This window comes from Equus asinus, chromosome 13 (assembly GCF_041296235.1).
Source record: "Equus asinus isolate D_3611 breed Donkey chromosome 13, EquAss-T2T_v2, whole genome shotgun sequence".
NCBI classification, from domain to species: Eukaryota; Metazoa; Chordata; class Mammalia; order Perissodactyla; family Equidae; genus Equus; species Equus asinus.
This window is the reverse complement of record NC_091802.1, coordinates 27,789,416-27,810,239: the sequence shown is the minus strand read 5'-3', so window position 1 is coordinate 27,810,239 and position 20,824 is coordinate 27,789,416. Positions and strand designations below refer to the sequence as shown.

The 20,824-nt window shown below is 33.1% G+C and overlaps 1 protein-coding gene across 3 annotated transcripts in view; it reads left to right on the top strand.

Moving 5' to 3' along the window:
• The window catches only part of BRIP1 (BRCA1 interacting DNA helicase 1), a 187,333-nt gene that overhangs the window by 68,348 nt on the left and 98,161 nt on the right, over positions 1-20,824 (top strand). For all 3 annotated transcript variants that reach the window (XR_011493726.1, XM_014856951.3, XM_070482865.1), the window contains exons 11-14: positions 6,056-6,207; positions 8,596-8,761; positions 8,879-9,019; positions 14,266-14,427. Coding sequence is in view for 2 of the 3 variants with exons in the window: in XM_014856951.3 (XP_014712437.1) it covers positions 6,056-6,207; positions 8,596-8,761; positions 8,879-9,019; positions 14,266-14,427 (621 nt within the window). In the remaining variant the exon portion in view is untranslated. The remainder of the gene's footprint in view (positions 1-6,055; positions 6,208-8,595; positions 8,762-8,878; positions 9,020-14,265; positions 14,428-20,824) is intronic.

Below are 20,824 nucleotides of genomic sequence, written 5' to 3'. Positions count from 1 at the left end.
GTACACTTTTCAGGATAACGGCTTCATGCTTTATATTATATTTTCAAAGAGTTCTTTCTTTTTGCAGATGAGAATTTTGTTGTTGTTCTTATTTATTTATTTATTTATTTAAATTAATAGACTACTTTTTAGAGTGGTTGTTTTAGGTTTATAGAAAAATTGAGCAGAAAGGACAGAGTTCTCATGTACACCCACCCCCCGTCTGACATATGATGTGGAGCCTCTTTTCACATGCCTATTTGACATCTACATATCTTATTTGGTGAGGTGTCTTTAGATCTTTTGCTTACTTTTCTGTTGGGTTGTTTGTTTTCTTATTGTTGAGTTTTAAGAGTTCTTTGTATATTTTGTATACAAGTCCTTCATCACATAGGTGTTTGCAAACATATTCACCCAGCCTGTGGCTTGTCTTTTCTTTCTATTAACAATGCCTTTCACACAGCATACGTTTTTAGTTTTAATAAAGTTCAGCTTATCAATTTTTTTCTTTGATGGATCATGCTTTTGGTGTTGCATCTAAAAACTCATCACCAAACCCGAAGTCACCTAGATTTTCTCCTGTCTTCTAGAAGTTTTATAGTTTTGTGTTTTATATTTAGATCTGTAATCCATTTTGAGTTAATTTTTGTGACGGGTATAAGGTCTGTGTCTGGACTGATTTCTTTGCATGTGGATGTCCAATTATTCTATCACAATTTTTTGAAAAGACCATCATTTCTCCGTTGGATTGTCTTTGCTGCTTTGTCAAAGATCAGTTGACTGTATTTGTGTGGGTCTATTTCTGGGCTCTCTGTTCTTTTCCATTGATCAATTTGTCTGTTCCTTCACTAATACCACTGTCTTGATTGCTGTCGCTTTATACTAAGTCTTGAAGCTGGGTTGTATCAGTCCTCTGATTTTGTTCTTCAATATTGTGTTGGCTATTCTGGGTCTTTTGTCTTTCTATATAACTTTAGAATCAGTTTGTTAGTATCCACAAAATAACCTGCTGGGATTTTGATTGGGATTGCATTGAATCTATAGATCAAGCTGGGAAGAGCTGGTATCTGAACAATATTGAGTCTTCCTATCTATGAACATGGAGTATCTCTCCATTTATGTAGATCTTCTTTGATTTCTTTTATCATAGTTTTGTAGTTTTCCTCATATAGATATAAAGAGGTTGTTGAACCAAAAAAGATAAGAACTATTGCTAACATCACCACTAGCATTCTGGGCATATGAGTACTCAAAATATATTTTAATCAGACTATATTTATAATTTTTGCCCTACATTTAAAAAAAGCAATGTGATATCATAAGTATTTTTCCACTTTGTGACATCTTTTCATGCATAAACCTTTTGCATTTTAAAAATTATTCATATGGGGCTGGCCCTGTGGCCGAGTGGTTAAGTTTGCGTGCTCCGCTGCAGGCGGCCCAGTGTTTTGTTGGTTCAAATCCTGGGCATGGACATGGCACTGCTCATCAAACCACGCTGAGGCAGCGTCCCACATGCTACAACTGGAAGGACCCACAACGAAGAATATACAACTATGTACCGGGGGGCTTTGGGGAGAAAAAGAAAAAAAAAATTATTCATATCAACAGGAAAATGGATAAATAAATTGTGGGAAATTCATATAGTGGAATACTGCACAGCAGTTTAAAAAATGAACCACTGCCACCACAACCATATGAATGAATCTTACAGACATAATGTTGAGTAAAAGAAACTAGACACAAAAGAGTACGAACTGTATAATTTCATTTTCATGAAATTTAAGAAAGATGAAAATAATTATACTAATAGATGTCAGAATGCTGGTTACTACTGTGCAGGGGTATGGAGCAATTTGGGCTGAGAAGGGGCAAATGGGAACCATCTGGGATTTGAGGAATGTTTTGTATCCTGATTGAGTGTTAGTTACATGGGTGTATGTGTGTGTTTAGTGAGCTGTGCACTTAAGATTGGTGTACTCTATATATTATACTCTAATAAAAAATTACAAATAAAATGTATGTCACAGGAAAAAACTTGGAAAATATAGAAAGACACAAAGAAAAAAGAGTAATAAACTTAAGGATAATCCTTATTAACTTTTGGGTTTATATCTTTTTATACCTTCTATGCATATATTCAATTGACAAATATATTTCTGATATGACACATGTTTTTTTGTAGTCTCTTTTCATTTAACAATATATTATGAGTACTCTTCTATTTTAATAAAGATTCTTTCATAAGATTTTTAGTTGCGGTGTAGCTTTCTTGTGAGTGCACTTATTCTAAATTATTTGATTAATGTGGCATTTGAAATATAGCTTGTTGCTAGTTTTCCCAAAATAAGAAACAATTCTGATATGAACATTCTTGAAAATGTCTTTGTGTATATCTCTCATTATTTCCTTTATGTATTCTAAATACTAATTCTTTGTTGCTTATTGCATTGCATGTATATTATTCTATGGTTTGTCTATTCATGGTGTATGTTTTCCAAATTTTTTTTATTTTAGTGCGTTCAAATTCATCAGTGTTTTTTCCTTTATGAATTGTAGTATTGGAGTTAAGTTTAAGCAATCTTTCCTGTGCTATGTTTTCTTCTAAAAATGTTAAGTTTTTTTTAATAAAGATTTTTAATCAGCTTGTGATTCATTTTTGTTTATGTTATAAGGTAGGGAATCTATTTTATTTCCTGTGTGAACAGTGAATTTCTAAATAGTCCATCCATTTCCCTCTGATTTTCAATACCAGTCTACCACATATCTGATTTTTGATTGGAATTGCATTGCATTAATGGATTAATTTAGAGAGAATTGACATATTTACAATATGGAGTTTTTCCATTCATGAGCAAGATATAATTCTTCATTTGTTATCTCTTCCTCTATATCTTCCAATAAAATTTTATAATTTTATTTTTAAAAGTCTTAGGTGCTTTTGGTTAGATTTATTCCTGAGTAAGTTAAAGTTTCTGTTTCTTTTTCAAGTGGTATATTTAAAAGAATTGCATTTTAAAATTATTATTGGTGTATAAGAATGGTAGTTGATTTTTATTTATTTATCTTGTAATCAACCACTTTGCTGAACTCCCTTATAGGTTTGTCTATAGATTCTTAAATTTTCTATGTAGATAATCGTGCTGTCTATGAGTAAGGACTATTTTCTCTCTTTCCAATTCCTTCACAGTTTATTTGTTTCTTACTTTGTTAGCTTAAACTTCCACTGTTGTTCATCACAGGCAGTGAAAAAAAATCCTAGTCTTAAATTGTTTACTTTAGAAGAACTATACCACTAGTGTTATGCTATTTAGTAATATGTCTACTGTACTTAAAAAAAATTCATTATTTTTATTTTTTATTAGGAGCTTGATTGAGATGTAATTCACATGCCATAAAATTCGCTATTTGAAAGTATTCAGTGGTTTTTAGTATAGTCAGTTGTGCAACCATCACTAGTATCTAATTTTGAAACATTTTCATTACCTCAGAAAGAAACTTTGTACCTGTTTCCCCCATTTCCTTCTCCCTAAGCTCTTGGAAAGCACTGTTCTACTTTCTATTTCTGTGAATCTGCGTATTCTGGATGTTGTATATAAATGGAAACTCAGCATGTAATCTTTTATGACTGGCTTCTTTACTTTGCATAATGTTTTCAATGTCCATCTATGTTGTAGTATGTAGCACTTCATTCCTTTTTATTAACAAAACATATTCCATTGTATGAATATACTGCATTTTGTTTATCCATTATCAGTTGATGTATTTGGATTGTTTCTACTTTTTGGCTATTGCAAATAACGGTACAATGACTTTTCATGTACAAATTTTTGTGTGGACATATATTTTCAGTTCTCATGAGTATTTAGTTAGGAGTGGAATCGCTGGGCCATATGGTAACTCAGTGTTTAATTTTTTGAGGAACTGCCAAATTGTTTTCCAAAGGGGCTGCACCATTTTGCAATGCCATCAACAATTTATGAGAGTTCTAATTTCTTCCACATCCTCGCCAACACTTGTTAGTGTCTCTTTTTTATTACAGTCTTCCTAGGGGGAGTGAAGTGGTATCTCAAAGAGTTCTTTATATATTCTGGATATTAGCACTTTATTGGATATTTGATTTGCAAATTCTTTTTCTTATTCTATGGGTGCTTTAGGATTTTTGTTATTATTTTTACTAGGTTAAGGAAATTTCCTCTAATCCTAGTTATTTAAGAAATTCATCATTGTGATTATTAAATTTTTTAGAATTTAATTTTTATCAGAGTAACATATGTACATAATTTAAAGAGTCAATTAGTATTATCAAGAAAAGCATTCATCTGTCCCTCTCCTTCTCAATCCCAATTTTCATTTCCCAGTGGCACTTTTAACTTTTATAGTGGTTTCTTCTGTTATTTAACCCCAATTTGCTGAATAACATATGGGTTCAGCTACTTTTGAGTTTTCAATTTAGATGTTCTCTATTGACTTCGTATTAAATATGATGATGATTTAGCTCCTTTACACATACACTCTCTCTTTTTTCTTCTCTCCATCCCTCCCTCTCTTCCTACTTTTCCTCCCTACTTCTTTCCCTTTCTCCACTCTCCATTCTCTCCATACAATTATATTAATGTTCAGTGTGTATATCATCATGTGATAGTAATGTCATGAAACTTACTTGATTGATTTTTTTATCTAACTTTATGTTTCCTGTGAAGTAATAATTATCTGTGTGTGTGTGTGTTTCCCATTCTCTTGGTTTTCTATTCATCTATAAGCCCAGCTGTCAATGTTTGGGTAACCTAGCCAGAAGTGACCTTGGAGTAGTCTCATGATTCAGTATGCAGAAGTTCATTCAGTCCTTCCGTTTTTAGTACAGTGCCTCACCTTCAGTAGTTCAGTTCTGTAGTGTTATAGAATAAATTGCCAGTATTCTGCCAGTGTTGGAGAGAAATAGTAGCCTTCATAGAAGGTATTGCTGAGGTGGCTTGATTTTTTTAAAAGAACAATTTAATACTTGTTTTTCATTAATAATTTGTACCACTGAATGATTTTTCATGTCCATAGCGTCTTTTTCATTCTTTGTTTCTTTTTGAAAAATATTTCTATTTGTATCCTTAATGTTTTTCAGTGGAGACTAATTTTACTCTTATGGACATATATTATTTCATAATATATCTGAATATTAAAATTTATCTGTCGTTTTTCTTAACTGTTTTCCCACTTTATTTTCATTGAGCACATCTTTTATTGTCAAACATCAAAGTTGGCACCAATATCTTTTATTGCTTCAATATTCAGGTTTCTCTTTCATAATGTGGGAAAACATACTTTTCTTTTTTCTTATAATTTTATCTTAATGTCTACACTTCCATCCATATTAAAACTTAGGAGCCATGTAAAAACTAAGAAGGCAGTTAACATACATCTTGTATTGAGCATATATTGTTTCCTTGAGTCATTCTTTTAGTTTTGCTTGTCATATAGTCATACTCAGGGAATAATTCATTTAGGTAGCTTAGCACCCCTTTTAAGCTACCTGGAGAAACCATTTGTTGCATTTTTATTTAGTTCCTTAATTTATTTCTTTTTTTTTTTGAGGAAGATTAGCTCTGAGCTAACATCTGCTGCCAATCCTCCTCTTTTTGCTGAGGAAGATTGACCCTGAGCTAACATCTGTGCCAATCTTCCTCTGTTTTATAAGTAGGGTGGCTGACACAGCATGGCTTGATGAGCAGTGTGTAGGTCTGCACCCGGGATCTGAACCGACAAACCCCGGGCTGCTGAAGGGGAGCACGCAAACTTAGCCACTACACCACGGGGCCAGCCCCTAGTTTATTACTTTTGAAGGGCACTGTATAATACCCTAATTGCCTGAAGAAGTAATGGACCTCCTAAATGTATAACTTAATATTAAAGTGTCATTTACTCTGAAAGAATTTTGGAATATATGGGAATCCAAAACATATTTTAGCACTTGTGTATTAATATTTGCCCAAAATTTTAATGTGTATTTCATTTGGGTTTCATTATAGTTTTGAGGAGTTTGTCTCCCCCCACCCAGTATACTTAATATGGTAATTTCTTATAGGGACATTTTTCTGCTGTCCTACAAAAAGAAGAAAAAGTCCTACCAATTCATGGTAAAGAGTCAAGAGAAGTACCTATTATTAGTGCTTCAACTCAAATAATGCTCAAAGGACTTTTTATGGTGCTTGACTATCTTTTTAGGCAAAATAGCAGGTAAGTGAAGATATCTGATCTGTATTTTTCCTCTTAAAAATATTAGCTTTATTGGGTGCTAGAATGTGCTTAACATATATTAATTTTTATGAGTACGTGGGATAATCGTAAACAAGTGGTATAAGTATTGCTCTTACTTATTGACACAGACTCAGATCAATTGAAATTAGTTTTTATTAATGAAAATGAATATTTAAATCAGTAAATACATACATTTAATTAATTCAGCATTAAATTTATAGTCCTCTAGGACTAAATTTAAGCATTTTTTTCTCTTAAGTATACTTTAGGTATGTTTCTTCCAGTGCCAGAAACTTTCTTTCTTCTTGTATAAAGCCTCTATTTAGGGAAATGTGGAAAATGAAAAGCAGTCAACTCCCTGCATACTACCCCTTGTTAAGTTATAGTACTACCTGGTTCCAGTAATTTTTTTTAGTGTTTTTTTTTATTGTGGTAAAATATACATAGCATAAAATTTACCCTTTTAACCATTTTTAAGTGTATATTTCAGTAGCATTAAGTATATTCACATTGTTGTGCAACCATCATCAATATCCATTTCCAGAATTTTTTCATCATCCCCAACAGGAACTCTTTACCCATGAAACAATATCTCTCATTTCCCTTTCCACACAGCCTCTGATAACCTCTATTCTACTTGTATCTCTGTGGATTTGCACTTTCCAGGTATCTGGTATAAGTGGAATCATATAACATTTGTTGTTTTGTGTCTGGCTTATTTCAGTTAGCATAATGTTTTCAAGGTTCATCCATGTTGCAACATATCAGAATGTCATTCCTTTTTGTGGCGGAAAAATATTTCGTTGTATGTATATGTCACATTTTGTTTATCCATTCTTTTGTTCTTGGACTTTAGAATTTTTCCACCTTTTACCTATTGTGAATAATGCTGCAGTTGAACATTGATATACAAGTAACTGCGAATCCCTGCTTTCAGTTTCTTCTGGATACATAACTAGCAGTGGAATTGCAGGATCAGATGATAATTCTGTATTTAGCTTTTTGAGAAACCAACGTACTATTTTCCACAGCAACTGCACATTTTAGGTTCCCATAGTTATGGGCAAGAGTTTCAATTTCTTTACATCATTGCCAGTACTTGTTATTTTCTGTTTTTTGGGTAATAGCCATCCTCAGGGGTATAAAGTAGTATCTCCTGGTGGTTTTGATTTAATGATTAATTGACTTCTCTAATGGTTAGAGATACTGAACATCTTTTCATGTGCTTTTTGTCCATTTGTATGTCTCCATTGAGGAAATGTCTATTCAAGTCTTTTGCCCATTTTTCAATTGGCTTTTTTGTTGTTGTTGGTATTGTTATTGAGTTGTAGGAGTTATTTGTATATTCTGCATATTAATCCCATGTCAGATATATGCTTTATAAATATTTTCTCCCATTCTGTGGGTTGTCTGCTCACTCCCTTGATAGTGTCTTTTGATGTACAAAAGTTTTTAAATTTTGATCAAGTCCAATTCATCTATGTTTTCTTTTGTTTTTGGTGCTTTTGGTATATTCAAAACACATGGCCAAATCTGATGTCATGAAGATTTTCCCCTATGTTTTCTTCCAGGAGTTTTATAGTTTTTAGCTCCCAGTCTTTTTATAAAAATTCTGTGAACAGATTTAGAGTCCCTGACTTGAGCTTTGAGATCTGATCTCTCTAAGAGCGAAATTAACAGTCAATATTATGGTGAGGATGTAGTAGAGAATACCACATCTTATTCTGTGTAAGCCTAGGCATTTATAGCCTCTTGAAAGCCTATTGAAAGAAATTATAAGCTGCATGGGATCACAGAGATCATCTGCTTCAGTACCTTCATTAAAAGTAGGTGAAGACTGAGACCTACAGTTTAAAGGAACTTAACAATTTTATAATTACTTTCCTAAATTTTTAAAACTTTTAGTAAAAATTATCTTTCTGTTTTCTCATGTAATAAGAAAGTGTAACTCAGTTTTTAGTTTCTTTAACAATAATACAGTTATCTGTTGCGTAACTAATGATTTAACATAGAGTGCAAAGAGCTCTGGCCTAGGAGTTAGGAGGCCTGGATTTTAGTTCTGGCTCTGCCATGATTTACGCAGTGTTTGAACTTAGGGATAGGAAGTGGTAAGGAGTGGATAGTTAGTGATGTCTAATCTGTGTAAGAGGGGTTTGATTCTAAGATTTAATGGCGTATTTTGTATCAGAATTATTGAATTTAATTAGTGGTGGGGGTTGCTGGTTAGGGAGAAGGTTATCTTTGAGTGGGAAGATACCAAGACTCTCAATTTAGTTTTAATATAATCAGTTTTTATATTGTATATAGCTGAGACATTATATGTTTTATAAAGTTTTGCCGTTTAATTACCATTTTATTTACATCTAGGTTTGCAGATGATTATAAAGTTGCTATTCAACAGACTTACTCTTGGATAAATCAGACTGATCCTTCAGATAAAAATGAGTTCTTTGCTCTACCAAAAAATAAGAAACGTTTACGACAGAAAACTGCAGTTCATGTGCTAAACTTTTGGTGCTTAAATCCAGCCGTGGTAAGCTTATTATGTTGTAAATGAAAATTCTGTCTTCTTACTCAATACCAACAATTAAATAAATGTATTTGTCTCTTTTAAAGATAATTTTATGTATCTAATGTTGTTTTCTTTTAGGCCTTTTCAGATATTAATGGCAAAGTTTGGACGATTGTTTTAACATCTGGGACATTATCACCAATGAAATCCTTTTCATCAGAACTTGGTGTTACATTTACTATCCAAATGGAGGCTAATCATGTCATTAATAACTCACAGGTTAGTTTTTTTTTTTAAGTCTCTCAGTCTTTTTACCTCAATATAATTCTATATAAACAAATTAGAATGCACCTGAAGTACAAGCATATTGATCCTGATAGGAAATTCAACATTTCAGTTTTAGAATAAAAGAAAATCTGTGAGCTACTTGATAATATCAACAAAAGGAAATGCTATTAAACAGCATTGCTTCAACCCATTGAGTAAAAATATGCACTTTGGATGCAAAGACTGTATTGCAATTTCCTTATCTAAGGAAGTTTTAGTTTTTTCATGAAAATTAAAAACAAAACAAAAATTCAAGTTATTTACCATATTTCCTACTGTATAATTATTTGTTCATGTGTTTCTCTTTTCCATTAGACTATGGTGTATCCTTATTCTTCTTTTTACATCCCCATTCTTCCACTGCTCTTAGAGTAATACCTGGCATTAATTAGCAAGTGTTCAGCAAACGTTTGAATATCTGAGATGATGTAGAAGTACTCTTATGAGTCCTTAAGAGTAAGGAGAGTTAAGATTTTAATTTTTCGTAACAGTACCATATAAATGTTATTTTAGTTTTCCTAGGAACTTTTGAATTGTCATTTGCCAATCTGCCTTCTGTTTCTTTTTATGAAGTAATTTAAAGCAGTTAGCTACATGCTAAACACCACCTGTGTGCCTAACATAGTTCTAATTCTTTATAAAGCTGTGGTTTTCAACCAAGGTGTATTTGTAGGGACATTTTTGGTTCTCACAATTACTTGGGAGGACTATGGGCATTTAGCAGTTGGGGTCATTGAATGCTAAGCTCCTATGTAACAAAGAATTGTGCTTTCCAGAATGCCAGTGTGCTCCTGTTTAGAAACACTGCCATAAACAATAATGAAGGAAAACTATATAGTGCACATTTTCAAGTTGCTTTCTTTAGAGACTCAGATATATACGGGAAGTTATTAGTAAATTTAGTATATATTTTCTTGTAAGAATGGTGTTGTAGGTTCTGTGTTCTCAATCTAGTGCATAAAAGCACATTTAACCTGTAATGTCATTGAATTATAATAGTAATAGTATGCTAGTTGTTTAGCTGAATTCTGTTAGAATATTAGAATATTTTCCCCCAACTTTTAAAAATTTGTTTTTTATTTTAATTGTAGTAAAATACACATAATTTAAAACTTACCATCTTAACCATTTTTAGGTATACTGTTCAGTCTTGTTAACTATATTCATATGGTTGTGCAGCCAACCTAGAGAACTTCTCCATCTTGCAAAACTGAAATTCTTTTCTGGTTAATCAACAATTCTCCATTCCCCACTCCTCCCAGCCCTTGGTAACCACCATTCTACTCTCTCTTTTCATAAATTTGACTACTCTAGATACCTCATATAAGTGGATTTATGAGCTGTTTTTCTTTTTTTGATTAGCTTATTTCACTTAGCATGATATCTTTAAGGTTCATCGATCTTGTAACGAGTCAGAATTTCCTTGCTTTTTAAGGCTGAGTAATATTCCAATGTATGTATGTATATTTTGTTTGTACATTCATTTGTTGATTTCCCCAATTTTTTTTGTTGTTGAGGTCAAATTGGTTTATAACATTATGTAAATTTTGAGTGTACATCATTGTATTTCGGCTTCTGTATAGACTGCATAGTGTTTATCCCCAGAAGTCTAGTTTCCTTTTGTCACCATACATATGTATCTCTTTACCTCTTCCACTGTCTTCCCTTCTCCCATCCCCCATCCACTTCAGTAACAACCAATCTGTCTTCTGTATGTATGTGTTTGTTTATCTTCCACATATGAGTGAAATCATATGGTATTTTTCTTTCTCCACCTGACATATTTCACTTAGCATAATACCCTCAAGTTCCATCTATGATTGTGAATGGCACGATTTCATCTTTTTTATGGCTGAGTAGTATTCCATTGTGTATATATATACCACATCTTCTTTATCCATTCATCTTTTAATGGGCACTTAGGTTGCTTCCAAGTCTTGGCTATTGTGAATAATGCTGCAGTGAACATAGGGGTGCACTATTTCGAATTAGTGTTTTCATGTTCTTTGGATAAATGCCCAGAAGTAGAATAGCTGGATCATATGGTATTTCGATTTTTAATTTTTTGACAAATGTCCATGCTGTTTTCCATAGTGGTTACAACAGTTTGCATTCTCACCAGCAGTGTGTGAGGGTTCCCTTTTCTCCACATCCTCTCCAACACTTATTTATTGTCTTTTAATAATAACCATTCTGATGGATGTGAGGTGATATCTCATTGTAGTTTTGATTTGCATTTCCTTAATAATTAGTGATGTTGGACATCTTTTCATGTGCCTGTTGGCCATCTGTATATCTTCTTTGGAAAAATGTTCTCATCTTCTGCCTGTTTTTTGATCAGGTTTTCATTTTTTTGTTGAGTCGTATGAGTGCTTTATATATTTTGGAAATTAACCCCTTGTCAGATATATGATTTGCTAATATTTTCTCCAGTTGGTGGGTTGTTTTTTTGTTTTGTTGATGGTTTCCTTTGCCATGCAAAAGATTTTTAGTTTGATGTAAGCCCATGTGTTTCCTTTTTCTTTTGTTTCTCTTGCCTGAGGAGACATGATATTCAAAAAGATACTGCTAAGACAGAAGTCAAAGAGCATATTGCCTCTATTTTCTTCTAGGAGTTTTATGGTTTCAGGTCTTACACTCAAATCTTTAATCCATTTTGAGTTAATTTTTGTGTATGGTGTAAGATAATGGTTTACTTTCATTCTTTTGCATGTGGCTGTCCAGTTTGCCTAGCACCATTTATTGAAGAGACTTTCCTTTCTCCATTTTATGTTCTTGGCTCCTCTTCGAAGACTACCTGTCCATAGATGTGTGGTTTTATTTTTGGGCTTTCATTTCTGTTCCATTGATCTATATGTCTCTTTTTGTGGCAGTATCATGCTGTTTTGATTACTATAGCTTTGTAGTATATTTTGAAGTTAGGGATTGTGATACCTCCAGCTTTATTCTTTTTTCTCAGGATTGCTTTGGCTATTCAGGGTCTTTTGTTGTTCAATATAAATTTTAGGATTTTTTGTTCTGTTTCTGTGAAGAATGTTATTGGGATTCTGCTTGGGATTGCATTCAATCTGTAGATTGCTTTAAGTAGTATGGACATTGAAACTATGTTTATTCTTCCAATCTGTGAGCATGGAATATCTTTCCATTTCTTTATGTTTTCTTCAAATTCTTTTAATAATGTCTTACAGTTTTTGGCGTTTAGGTCTTTCACCTCCTTAGTTAAAATTTATTCCTAGGTATTTTATTCTTTTTTGTTGAAACTGTAAATGGGATTCTATTCTTGATTTCTCTTTCTGCTAGTTCATTGTTAGTGTATAGAAATGCAACTGATTTTTGTAAGTTGATTTTGTACCCTACAACTTTACTGTATTCATTAATTATTTCTAATAGGTTTTGGTGGATTCCTTAGGGTTTTCTTTATATAGAATCATGTCATCCACAAATAGTAATAATTTTACTTCTTTTCCAACTTAGGTCCCTTTTATTGCTCTGGCTAGGACTTCCAATAGTATGTTGAATAAGAGTGGCGAGAGTGAATATCCTTGTCTGGTTCCTTTTCTTGGAGGAACAGCTTTCAGTTCTTCACTGTTGAGTATGATATTGGCTGTGGATTTGTCCTATATGGCCTTTATTATGCTGAGATACTTTATGATTCCCCCAGCTTTTTTCTAAAAAATTACAAACTTCAGAAAAGTAGAAAAATTAGTATTAATGCAGTGAGCAGCATCTTTATACCCTTCACCTAGATTCATTGATTGTTAATATTTTGCATAGAAAAAAACCCCAATAATTTCAATATAGATTTCCTTTAAACTCATTGCTTGATCATTTGACATACATGTAATTAAGGCTCATAACTAAATGTTAATTTGGCTGCCTAGTTTAGGCATATATGAGAGAAAGAGAGAAGAGGAATATGGCAGAACGTAAACAATTGCATTATGTATGTATGTATGTGTATCCAAAATGCACATTTTTGGATAAACTATTAGAAAGTAATTTGTAGACATCATGACACTTTGCCCTTAATAGTTTGGCATGTCTTTCATAAGAACAAGTACATAAACACAATACCATGATCATACCCAAGAAATTTAATATTGATACAATAGAATCGATATTTATATTTCTTCAGTTATTCCCATTATACCTGTTTATTTTTGTTATTCCTAATCCAGGATCTAGTCAAGCATTATATATTGCATTTGGTTTTCATTTAGTCTTTGAAACAGTTTTCTTGTCCTTTTTTTTCTTTCATGACACTTTTTAAGAATTCATATCACCAGTTGTCTTGAGGAATATCTTATAATCAGGATTTATCCAATTGTTTCTTTATGATAAGATTCAGGTTAAACAGTTTGGTAAGAATACTATATAGGTGATATTGTTACTTTCCATTGCATCATATCAGGAAACACAGAATATCAGTTGTCTTATTACTAGTTGATCATTTGGTTAAAAGTTGGTTAAACTGGTATCTGTCAGATGTCATCTTGCAAGATGTACCTCAATCTCATACATCATTTTTAAATATAGGACTATTACACTTTTCAATACTCCGAGGTGTTTGTATATTGTCTTTACATTACTAGTAAAGTTTGTTCTTTCTTTTAGTCAAATTAACTAGGCTAAGGCTAGATCTGTATGACTGTAGAGGAATTACAAATATGTGAAAGTTGGTGGGTCTGATTTTCTGTGACCATAGATCTTTGAGCACCAGTGAATTTGTGAAAGAGTAGTTCCTGTCCTAGTTGAGTCTCAGAGACTTACCTAAAGCAGATCATAGCAGCCCTCACCTCTAATATTTTGGAATCATTGTTGCTTTATTGATTTTATTTATTCACATCATGCAACAAAATTTTGTTACATGCTTAATTTTGCAAAGGTATTGAGGAAATAGATAAGTAAAACCCTTTTTGCTTTCATCCTAAAAGAATTCAGTGGTGTGCCTAAAATAAACTTCTATAGATTAAATCTATATACAATTAATTAAAGGTAATAGAAAAAAACCCCTACAACGTAAAAACAAATTTCATTGCTTCTCGGCCTTTTGGCTAAGATCAAGTGTAAAAACAAATTTCCTCTAAACTTGTTGCTTGACCTTCTTTTGACATACACATAATTAAGGCTTCCAACTAAATGCTAATTTGCCTGCTTAGTTTAGACTTAACTCTAATACTGACATATTGATGTTCTAGGTTTGGGTTGGCACCATTGGGTCAGGCCCCAAAGGTCGGAATCTTTGTGCTACCTTCCAGCGCACGGAAACATTTGAGTTCCAGGATGAAGTGGGAGCACTTTTGTTATCTGTGTGCCAGACTGTTAGCCAAGGAATTTTGTGTTTCTTGCCATCTTACAAGGTAAGGGAATATTTATTGTTTCTTTTGCCTTTAAAAAAATTATGTGGGATTTCCATGATAGGCTTCCTGGGGTCAGAAGCAACAAGGGAATTATAGTTTTCTGAACATTATATATTGTTGTACTTATTTATTGATTATGATACTGCCTGATTGTTCTATCACTGTTTTGCTTGAAAGTCTAAAAGCTAAAGTCTTCAAGCAACGTTAGTTATATGCGAAGACTATTTATGTGTGATTTTTTTTTTTTAAGATTTTATTTTTATTTTTTTCCTTTTTCTCCCTAAAGCTCTCCGGTACATAGTTATACACTCTTAGTTGCGGGTCCTTCCAGCTGTGGTATGTAGGACGCCGCCTCAGCGTGGCTCGATGAGCCGTGCCATGTCCGCACCCAGGATTCGAACAGACAAAACACTGGGCTACCTGCAGCAGAGCACGTGAACTTAACCACTCGGCCACGGGGCCGGCCCCTGTGATTTTTATTCTTAGAGGCAGCTTGGTATTTTCATAGCTGAAGGAAAAAGGAGCATTCCTTTTCACTTTCATAAATTGCATTTTTGAATGTTTCAGTAATCTAAATCTAAAGTCAAACTTTGTCGCCCATCTTTTTACTTCATGTGTTTGGCTAGAAGAAAACATTTTTTTTCTTGTTTTTATAATCACTCTGACTTTTAATATTTTCTCAGGTTAAACTGAGTTATAGTGTATTTTAATCCTGCTAATATTCAAAGCATTAATACCACATATATTCCTGAGAGTAATATCATATTTTATCAAAATCTAAGCTAAATTCCAATGTAGAGAAGCAGTATTCCCTTTTCTTTTTTCATAGGAAGTTATATATGTAAGGATAGTAGCATAAGTAAGTAATATATCTGAATGACAATAGTGATACTTTTGGCTCTCCTACTGTCTTTCTGTCTATATACATACTGCTGTGGTCTGAATATGTCTACCCAACTTTGTATGTTGAAATCCAAACCCCCAAAGATGATGACATTAGGAGGGGCCTTTGGAGGTGCTTAAGTCATGAGGATAGAATCCTCATGAATAGGATTAGTGTCTTATAAAAGAGACTCCAGAGATCCCTTGTCCCTTCCACCACGTGAGGGCACAGCAAGGAGGTGCCACCTAAGAACCATGAAGAGGGCCCTCACCAAACGTGACCATGCTGGTGCCTTGATCTTGGACTTTCCAGCCTCCAAAATTATAAGCAATAAATTTCTGTTATTTGTATGAGCTACGCAGTCTGGGGTAATTTATTATAGCAGCCTGAATGGGACTAAGACACATACTTTGTTAGTCAGAGATGCAGTAAATTAGTCCTCTTGTAGATAAATTGAAAGAATTGCTTTCAGAAGAAATTTAATCAGATAGTTTTTTTATAAGAATATCTAAAAATAAAATGAACATAAACATCTTAAAAATTCTTCATAGAAAGCATTTATTGCAGTGTGAACATCTATACCAAACAGTTATAACTAATAACTAGTAACTAATAACCAAACAGTTAAAACTAATAATTAAGCCTAAAACTAAAGAAAAGCAAAATCTCAACACATTAATAAAACCTTTTTATATTTTTCAATCACAATCACAAAAAGCAAGCCGGGAAATGTCCAGTTGAGTAGATGAACAATTTCATTTTTTACTAGGCATCAAAGACATGGTCAGAATGGTTCTTATATGATAGGAAGAAGCTTAGTGTGATTTGTTTCTTAGTATTTATAGAGGAGAACTAAATCTAATATAAAGTTATTCAAATGGACAATGATATAATTGTCAATGAAAAAGTTACAGTGGAAAAGAAAACAACCTATTTGTTAAATAATGCACTATACCTTCTGGTCCCAGTGTTCTCGCACAATATACTTTTCATTAGCCAGTTTTGATAATTTAAAAATATATTTTAATTATTAGTATATTGAGGTGAAATATATCACTTGATAGGAGGAAAGTAATTACTCTAAATATAAATGGAATATCACCTCCTAATTTGATTTTTTGGAGTAGATATAACACAGTATTAGTTTTATAGTTACTGAAATTGTTGTGTGACTACAGAAACTATAACAGTTAAATATACTTTTTAGCAGATTTATAAATTGGAATAATGAATGGATTGTTTCTCTACTTCTACCTTTTCAACTAAAAAAGATAAAAAAGATACAGAAAATAAGCTTTCAAACGTATTTTCTTTTTCATTTATTTATTTGACTAGTAGTGAGATTGATTGTTCTGTGGGTTTTATTTAAAAAAAATTTGTTTAAACAAAAACCACATGATCATCTCAATAGATGCAGAGAAAGCATTCGACAAGATCCAACACCCATTTATGATAAAAACCCTCAGTAAAATGGGTATAGAAGGAAAGTACCTCAACATAATAAAGGCCATATATGATAGACCCACAGCCAACATCATACTCAATGGACAAAAACTGAAAGCCATCCCTCTGAGGACAGGAACAAGACAAGGGTGCCCACTTTCACCACTCCTATTCAACATAGTACTGGAGGTGCTGGCCAGAGCAATTCGGCAGGAAAAAGAAATAAAAGGAATCCAAATAGGTAACGAAGAAGTAAAACTCTCGTTGTTTGCAGACGACATGATCTTATATATAGAAAACCCCAAAGAATCCACAGAAAAACTATTAGAAATAATCAACAACTACAGCAAAGTAGCAGGGTATAAAATTAAGGTGCATAAATCAGTAGCATTTCTATACACTAACAATGAACTAACAGAAAAAGAACTCAAGAACTCAATCCCATTCACAATCACAATGAAAAGAATAAAATACCTTGGGATAAACTTAACCAAGGAAGTGAAGGATCTATACAATGAAAACTACAAGACTTTCTTGAAAGAAATTGACGATGACATAAAGAGATGGAAAGACATTCCTTGCACATGGATTGGAAGAATAAACATAGTTAAAATGTCCATACTACCTAAAGCAATATACAGATTCAATGCTATCCCAATCAGAATCCCAAGAACATTCTTCACAGAAATTGAACAAACAATCCTAAAATTCATATGGGGCAACAAAAGACCGCGAATTGCTAAAGCAATCCTGAGCAAGAAAAACAAAGCCGGCGGAATAACAATCCCCGATTTCAAAACATACTACAAAGCTACAGTGATCAAAACAGCATGGTACTGGTACAAAAACAGGTCCACAGATCAATGGAACAGAATTGAAAGCCCAGAGATAAAACCACACATCTATGGACAGCTAATCTTCGACAAAGGAGCTGAGGGCCTACAATGGAGAAAAGAAAGTCTCTTCAACAAATGGTGCTGGGAAAACTGGACAGCCACATGCAAAAGATTGAAAATTGACCATTCTTTTTCACCACACACGAAAATAAACTCAAAATGGATCAAAGACCTAAAGATTAGGCCTGAGACAATAAGTCTTTTGGAAGAGAATATAGGCAGTACACTCTTTGACATCAGTTTCAAAAGGATCTTTTCAGACACTGTAACTCCTCAGTTGAGGGAAACAATAGAAAGAATAAACAAATGGGACTTCATCAGACTAAAGAGCTTCTTCAAGGCAAGGGAAAACAGGATTGAAACAAAAAAAACAGCTCACTAATTGGGAAAAAATATTCACAAGCCACTTATCCGACAAAGGGTTAATCTCCATAATATACAAAGAACTCACACTGCTTAACAACAAAAAAACAAACAACCCGATCAAAAAATGGGCAGAGGACATGAACAGACATTTCTCAAAAGAAGATATGAATATGGCCAATAGACACATGAAAAGATGTTCATCATCGCTAATCATCAGGGAAATGCAAATCAAAACTACACTAAGATATCACCTTACACCCGTTAGATTGGCAAAAACATCCAAAACCAAGAGTGACAAATGTTGGAGAGGTTGTGGAGAAAAAGGAACCCTCATACGCTGTTGGTGGGAATGCAAACTGGTACAGCCACTATGGAAAACAGTATGGAGATTTCTCAAAAAGTTAAAAATAGAAATACCCTATGACCCAGCCATCCCATTACTGGGTATCTATCCTAAGAACCTGATATCAGAAATCTCAAGAGTCCGTTGCACCCCTATGTTCATCGCAGCATTATTTACAATAGCCAAGACGTGGAACCAGCCTAAATGCCCAGAAACTGATGATTGGATAAAGAAGATGTGGTATATATACACAATGGAATACTACTCAGCCATAAAAAAAGACAAAATTGGCCCATTCACAACAACGTGGATGGACCTCGAGGGTATTATGTTAAGCGAAATAAGCCAGTCAGAGAAAGACGAACTCTATATGACTCCACTCATAGGTGGAAGTTAGTATATTGATAAGGAGATCTGATCGGTGGTTACCAGGGAAAAGGGGGGGTGGGGGGAGGGCACAGAGGGGGAAGTGGTGTACCCACAACATGACTAACAAAAATGTACAACTGAAATCTCACAAGGTTGTAATCTATCATAACATTAATAAAAAAAAAAAATTTTGTTTATTGTCTGTTTATACTATATTTATCTTTTTAATTGATTTGAATGGACTTTTAATATATCACATGTATTAATTAATTAGTTAATTAATACATGTGATATATTACATGTACATGATACATATCATAAAATCATAATACATATCCATAATACATATCATAAAAAACTTCTCCAGTTTTTCATTTGTTGACTTATTGTAATTTTATTTGAAGCTTTAAAAGTTTAATTTATCAAATTAGTTCTTATACATAATTAAATAATAATAATGATTATAATGAGAAACAACAGTTTCCTGCCCCACTTCTCCTCACTTTCCAGTTCCACACCTCAGACGCTTCTCAAATCTTTGAGCTATTCCTTTGATATTTATTATTTCTTTTTTTATTGTAGTAAAATATGTATAACATAAAATTTATCATTTTAACCATTTTTAAGTGTGCAGTTTAGCCACATTAAATATATTTGCAGTTACAACCGTAACCACTATTCATTTCTAGACTTTTCATCATCCCAAACAGGAGCTCTGTAGCCATGAAATAGTAGCCCCTCTACCACAGTTCCTGGTAACCTCTATTCTGCTTTCTGTCTATAAAAATTTGTCTATTCTAGGTACCTTGTATAAATGAAATCATTCAATATTTGACATTTTGTGTCTGGTTTATTTCCCTTAGCATAATGTTTTCAAGGTTCATCCATATTATAGCATGTATCAGAATTTCATTCCTTCTTATGGCTGAATAATAGTCCGTTATATATATATATATCACATTTTGTTTATCCATTCATCTGTTGATGGTCACCTGGGTTCTTTCTACCTTTTGGCTATTGTGAATAATGCTGCTCTGGATATTGGCATACAAATATCTATTTGACCCCTTGCTTTCCATTCTTTTAGATATATACCTAGAAATGGAATTGCTAGATCCTATGATAATTATGTATACCTTTTTGAGGAACTGATGTGCTATTTTCCACAGCAACTGCACAATTTTAGATTCCTATCAGCAACGCACAAAGGTTTCCATTTCTCCACATCCTTATGAATATTTGTTATTTTCTGTTTTTTTGGATAATAGCTGTCCTAATGGATGTGAAGTGGTATCTCCTTGTTTGATTTGTATCTCTGTTATGGCTAGTGATGTTTCATGTGCTTATTGGCCATTTGTATATCTTCTTTTGAGAAATGTCTACTCAAATCCTTTCCTCATATTTGAGTCTGTTTTGTTGTTATTGTTGAGTTGTAGGAGTTCTTTGTATATTCTAGATATTAATCCCTTATCAGATATATGCTTTTTAAATATTATCTCCCGTTGTATGAGTTTTTTCACTCTATTAGTGTCCTTTGATGCACAAAAGTTTGAAATTTTGAGGAAGTTCAGTTATCTCTTTTTTCTTTTGTTGTTTGTACTTTTTCTGTCATAACCAAGAAATCATTGCCAAATCCAATGTCATGAAGATTTTCCCTGTGTTTTCTCTAAGGGTTTAATAGTTTGGCTGTTAGATTTAGTTCTTTGATCCATTTCGAGATAATTTTTATATATGGTGTGTAATATATAAATATATGGTCCACTTCATGTTTTGTGTGTGTGGATATCCAGTTTTCCCAGCACCATTTGTTGAAAAGACTCTTTTTTTCTCCATTAAATGATCTTGATTCCCTTGTTGAAAACCCCTTGACCAAAGGATTATTTCTGGACTTTCTATTCTATTCCTGTGGTCTATACATCTGTCCTTTTGCCATTACTGTTTTGATTATTTTAGGTTTTCACTAAGTTTTGGAATCAGGAAGTGTCACTGCTCCAACTTTGTTTTTTTCAAGATTGTTTTGGGCTATTTGGAGTTCCTCAAGATTGCTTGAGCATTTTACAATGGGTTTTTCTTTTTCTGCAAAAGAATATCTTTGGG